Source organism: Trichoderma citrinoviride, assembly GCF_003025115.1.
Source record: "Trichoderma citrinoviride strain TUCIM 6016 unplaced genomic scaffold BBK36scaffold_59, whole genome shotgun sequence".
In the NCBI taxonomy this organism is placed as follows: domain Eukaryota; kingdom Fungi; phylum Ascomycota; class Sordariomycetes; order Hypocreales; family Hypocreaceae; genus Trichoderma; species Trichoderma citrinoviride.
In genome coordinates this window covers 1-5,940 of record NW_020194767.1, presented here as the reverse complement: position 1 = coordinate 5,940, position 5,940 = coordinate 1, and the positions used below count along the sequence as shown (strand labels likewise).

Sequence of the window (5,940 nt, the reverse complement as noted above, 5' to 3'; positions counted from 1 at the left end):
ATCGACCGCCGGATACGCCGTCAACCACTTTGAGCTGCTGAACAGGTGCTCTACAAAACTCATCTCATCCCGCAGGAAGGCGACCGTTGTCCATAGTAACTACACTACGAATAAGCCTGTTTAGTCGAGCAGAGCACCATGCAAAGGGGGCGAGCACAAAATCACGGAGATGTATTCATCAACCAACAGTCCTATCCTGGTATTGTCATAACCGATAATGCCATCTCTGTCCCTCGTATTTCATTCTGTCCTTTCTAATCTATTCCTTCTTTGTCCTTCAAACCCATCACAACACTTCGTCATCCTACAAGTCCTATTTAGCAGCAGCACGCAAATCCCTCCCCTTCCACACCAGCTCAACCTCCACCCGAATCGCCCCCTCAACCTCCCTCCCCTCCACCACCTTTGCAACATCGTCCCCAAACGCCGGCCCCAGCATGACCACCTGCCCATCCACCCTCAGCCCCTTGATCTGCACCACAAACGAAGGCACCTCGTCCGGCCCAAACACGACCGGCGGCTCCGCGCCGAGGAGGGCATCGCCAAAGAGCGCCGGGCCGTTGGAGCGCAGCATGTGGCGCACGCGGCTCTGGAGCGAGCGCACGCTGAGCTCGCACTGGTCCGCGACAATGGTCGAGCCGTAGGAGGGCCAGGAGATGTAGAGGAGGACGCTCTTCTTGTCGATGCGCTTGATCTGGGCCACGTCTTCTTCGGCCTGCGTGGACACGGCAGGCAACGTACTCTCCATATTCTCCTTGTCAGACTCCGTCTTGTGCGGAGGCTGAGGCGCCAGAGTCTTGATAGCTTCAGCAGTCAGAGCAGCAGCAGTAGCAGAAGAAGCAGCAGCCGGAGCCGGGGGACAAGCCGAGTCTCCAGCCGCGGGCTTGCCCACCTCGACCTTGTTGTCCTCCGGGGCCTTGGCCACCCTGGCACTCGGCCAATACGCAAGCTCGGTGCGGACGTCAGGCACGCGGTAAAAGGCGCTCGCCGGCCCGTAGTTGGGGCAGATGATGCCCCTGGGCCGAAGACTGCTGTCCTCGTACCTCGACACAGGCTCGTAATCCTCCTCGCAAGGAGGCGGACTCGGCGACCTCCACCCCCTGAAGCGACACGGCGCAGCAACACGCTCCCAACCGTTCTTCTTCTTCTTCTTCTTCTCCTCCAGAGGCGGCGGAGGGCTCCTCGCGCTCATGCGCAGCGGCCTCTGCCCATCCGCCGAAAGGCCACCAACCGCCTTGGCGACGACAGCAACCTGGACAGCAGTAGGCGTCTTCACCTCGTCGTCATCGTCATCACTCTGCGGCTTTTCCACTCCGTTCCTGGACCTCTCCACTTCCTTCTTTTTCTTCTTCTTCGGCTGCTCGTCCGTCGTCTTCTTCGACAGCGCCTCGGCCTCCTTGCGCCTCATGTACGCGCTCGCATCGCCAGCGTTGTCCGCGAGGAACGCGGCCAGCATCTCCGCCGACCGCCGGTGCAGCTTCGCCAGCGCGGCGACGAGGCCTGGGCCGGAGTCGTCGAATAAGACGATGGACCGGGGGCTGCTGCTGCCGGTCTCGTCCGTCTTGAGGACGCTGACTTGCCAGTGGTCGTCGAGGGCCTTGACTTGGGAGAGGATTTGGAAGAGGCAGTCTTTGCCGTGGATGAACTGGAGGTTTGCTGTGAGGGAAAAGGGAGTCAGCATGTTGGAGGGTTCGAGAGGGGAATATGAAGGTCGGTTCTGGGGCGTACTTTTGATGAGCTCAATGTAGTGCAAGCCGCCCTGATGAGGAACTTGAGCCATCCTGCTTGATTTTGGTGGAAGCTCAGTCAGTTGCATGAGGAGAGCAACACAAGACTTTCAAGAATATCAAGCCCAAGGCGAAAAGAAGGTTATAAAATTGGGAGAACAAGAAATCTGATAAACCTCGAAATCTCGCTGCAGAAAAGTAATAGAGAACCACACAAGTCCCATCAACCGGGAATCCTCACGTCCTTATATAACCCCCCTCCCCCCCTCCAAGCCGACCCAAGACAAAAACCACAACTTCTGCACATTGAACAAACAGAGATACACTTCGTTCTTCTCATCTTGCACATTTTTATAATTCTTCCATTGATGTTTTTATGTCAAGACTCGTTCTCTTACGACTTACTGGCTTCGTATCTGTCACTCTTCAACCCCCTTGCATGACCTCCTCCTCCTCCTCCCCCCTCCCCCATGCAATCCAGCCGCACCACCGCGCAAACATGCTTCTCGGGCTTGCGTCTGTTGTGTGTGTGTGTGTGTGTGTACCACCACGGCAAGCCACCAAAGCGGCAGACAAGCTACTTCTCAGACAGTTGAAAAGGAACAAGCAGGGAAAACATGAAAGCAACGAAGCCTTCCTAGTCCACCCATCAGTCCATCTTAGAACGAGACTTTCCAACTGAAGCATCTTGGACAGCAGAATGGAACACAAACATCAAGAGAAAGTCTCCCCCAGAGAGACACGACGTCTCGTCTACCTTCCTTCCAATACAAACATACTGCTTCTCCTGTAGCCAATACCTCTCTTCCCGTCTGCCGCCTCTCATGCATGTCTGAAGCCCAAAATTTGTATGCAACCCAGAACGCACCACACCAAAACCAGGGGTGTCAAGACAAAAACCCGCCTGCACATTCAACAAACAAAGGTACTGTAAAACGCAACTCGGAGAGGCTGAAAGACGCACGCTGCATCACTAGCAACCCCAACTATCGTTTTTGCCTTTTTTTTTCAACCCCTGGTTTGCCTTGCCGTGTCTTCTTTGCTTTTTTTTTTGCCCATCCTGGCCCCCCTAGCCTTGCTCGTAAGGCAGCCCGCTCTTGTGACCAAAGTGTGCTCACTCTGGATGACTCTGGTATAAAGACAGGTATAAAGAACATTACTTTATGTCGTTTGTCCGCCTGGTCTGCATGTGGCAAACAAAATCATCTTGAAAAGAAGTGAATAGAACACCCACTCCCCTGCCCATCCATTGATTCATTTGCATATCATACACAGAAACACAACACAAACCCAGCCTCCCCCAGCGCTCTCTTCGAATCGTCCACCTTCCAGCTCCAAACCCAGAGCCAAAGCCCTTCAACCTTCGAAATCATGCCATATCAACAAACACCCCTGCGTAGATCCTCCTCCTCCCCTCCTCGTGCCGTCCGCATGCCCCCCCACCCGGAGGTGCAAGTTCCCTCTCGGACAATATCCTCCTACTGTCTTATTGCCAGGGGGGTGCTTTACGGCAACGGGCTCTCTCCAAATGATTCACAGTATCCTCTTCCTCTCGCCGCGGAACAGATTGCCCGGTTCATGGGATGAGACATGCCACGGGCCAGCAGGCGCGGCTCGTGCCTTTCTCTAGACGCCAGTTCCCATGAGAAAAGCTCCCTACACTCTCAGATTTTCTCCCTACCTCTCTCCGTCCCGTTCCCTTTGCATCAATGACGGTTTCGACTTTCTGTCATCATGCAGCAGCCCAATCTCATCATCACATTTAGGGAAAAGGAAAAAAAAAGGGATATCGCAGACCTTAGCCCATCCCCATCACATGCCAATCCATGTAATCAGACCAGATAAAAAGCATGCCCGCATCCTCACCGGTAAGAACCTCTCCCGTCCATAACGTCCCCCAGGCTGCCCGGCCCTCCTCAATCCTGATTCGGCGGAGTGACAGACATGGCATGAAGCAGGGATGTTGCTTGCTTGCTTGCTTGCTTGCTACTGCTGCTGCTGCTGCTGCTGCTGCTCCTCTTCTATCCATGTACCTGGATCGGGGGGGCACCCTCTCCGCGTGAATGTCGTATACAGCTCAACTGTCAGCCAGTCAATTTTGCCCTGTATGTAGGGAGAAAGGAAAAGTGGCCATGGTCTGATGGGTGGATAAGGGACAAAACGCCACGGCAGAGGGGACAAGGCCCAAGAGGTGACAACAGGCATTCATCTATTCAGAGTCAGACAAGGAAGAGAAGAAAAAAAAAAAAAAAAAGAAAAAGTTATGGTCCAGTGTTCAGTCGTTCGCCCACGTAGATCCATTGTACCGTAACCCTCAACCAAAGCTCATCATTAACAACACATGCCTATTTGGCAGCTCGCCATGTTTCCCATCCTGGCCTTCCCAAAATCCCCCAACCTCCACATTCTGCACATAATACAGTCAGGGGGTGCTAAGACCTCAAATGCTGGCCTGGAGCCGCTCCAGTCGTGACGTTACGGCCTCGACTAGCGCAGACTCGCGGGACAGCAGTCCTTGCACCTGCTGCAGCTTGCTGCGTCGTATGTCTTGGGGAATGCGCAGCTGCTCCACGCTGGCCGGGGACTCGGTGCCGCTCGCGTTTTTCAGCGCCTCGGCCTCGGCCACCAGTTCTGCCTGCAGCCTCTTGACCTCCTCCAGCCGCCTCCATACCTGTTTCGCCTGGTTCCTCGACGACCCGGCCTCAGCCCCCGGAGGAGGCCCAGACACGCTAGCCTCCATCGCCTTGACCTCTTCCACAAACGCTCGCTCCTTGGCGCTCAGATCACGCCATGTCGTCTTGCTGACCGTCTTGCGCAGATCCTCCATCCGCCTCGTCAGCCTCTCCTGCCGCTCCTTGGCCTCGTTGATCCGCCTCTCGTACATTGCATTGTCCGGTTCGTTGTTCTCCCTGTGAGATCCGTTGATGGTGTCGATCTTGCCCTTGACCTCGTTGGCCTTCCTGACCTGCTGCCGTAGCTCCGCTTGTAACAGTTCGCATCGACGAAAGACCTCGGCCGCCGCCACGCCCAGCCGATATGTCTCGTCGCTGAGAACCTTGTGTGCGTCGGTAAAGATGGCCAGCGTGAGCGGGCTGAGCTTCACCTCCTGATTGACAATGGTCTTGTGGCGAGACGTGCGGAGGCGCTCCAGCAGCTCTGGCAGGGCGGACGATTCGCTAAAGGTATGTGGAGGATAATAGACCGGTCGCGGCTCGTAAAAGTCCAGAGGCGCCATGCTGACTTCGCGCTCGTGAACGGGGCTGTCCTGTCGAACGGTCACTGGCTCATCGTCGGGCGTCTCAAAAGTCAGCGCAATGGGCTCGTAGGGTGTCGCTGAGAGGAGGAAGTAGCCAAGGTCGGGATCGCGGATGGTTACGCAGCCTGCCAGCGGGATTGCGACATCTGCTGCCTGCTGCGCGTAGACTCGGTCTCTGGTAGATTGCGCGTTGGCCAAGAGACCGAGACGGAAGTCCGTGCCAGCTTCAAACTCGCCCTGTAGCTCGCTCTCAAGCCTAAAGATCCAAGGGGAGAGTGAGATGAACGTGATGGCCGCGTGGTGGGTGACAAAAAAGTTGTATCGCGACATGACGTCCGTGCTAAACACCGGCCAGCTACCTTCGTTGACCTCGACCGGGGTCATGGTGTCGATGGCTTGGAATGCCAGAAGAGCAGGCGGTTCCGTCTCCGCTGCCACTGCGCGACTGAGCCTGCTCTTGCCCTTGGGGGGCAGCCACTGAGCTTGTACTCCATCGGTGTCCAGGTAAATGCGGACCTGGCCGCTCGTGGACAGCAAACAGATGACAGTCAGCGAGAGGCCTTCCTGATCCCCGTTGTCAAAGTCGAGCTCGTCTTCCTCGCCCAACATGAGGTCCTCCGTCTCCGTCTTCTTCCCAATCACCAGGATGTCTGTGATGGAGCTGTCCAGGTCATCTCCTGTTTCCGGGCCCGCCTGCAAGTCAAAAGGCCCTTGAAGACGAGGAATGGCGCCCGGCCGCGAAGGCCTCGTGTACACCTCGAGCGCGGGTTCTCCTGGGATGACGGACTCCACAATCTGGGGCTCCTGGGAGTCGATCTCGCCCATCCACTGAAGCTGCTGCTGCGCCAGAAGCCTGTCCTTGTCCTCCACGCCGGGGTCGTCCTCGATGGCAGCCACGGCGGTAACGATGGACACCGAGAGAGAGGGAATCAGCGTCGGCGGCGGTGCCCATCGCTG

At 56.3% G+C, this 5,940-nt stretch overlaps 2 protein-coding genes across 2 annotated transcripts; both read right to left on the bottom strand.

Annotated features, from left to right (window-relative positions):
• Positions 1-286: 286 nt before the first annotated feature.
• BBK36DRAFT_1173277 (hypothetical protein) lies at positions 287-1,816 on the bottom strand (the record flags this gene model as incomplete). Its single annotated transcript, XM_024895848.1, has 3 exons — positions 287-304; positions 458-1,656; positions 1,729-1,816. 3 exons carry the CDS (start codon positions 1,814-1,816, stop codon positions 287-289), a joined length of 1,305 nt encoding a protein of 434 aa, XP_024744949.1.
• Positions 1,817-4,167: 2,351 nt separating this feature from the next.
• BBK36DRAFT_1131309 (hypothetical protein) lies at positions 4,168-5,940 on the bottom strand (the record flags this gene model as incomplete). Its single annotated transcript, XM_024891956.1, has 1 exon — positions 4,168-5,940. A coding segment is annotated over one exon (1,773 nt), but the record flags the coding sequence as incomplete, so codon positions are not given.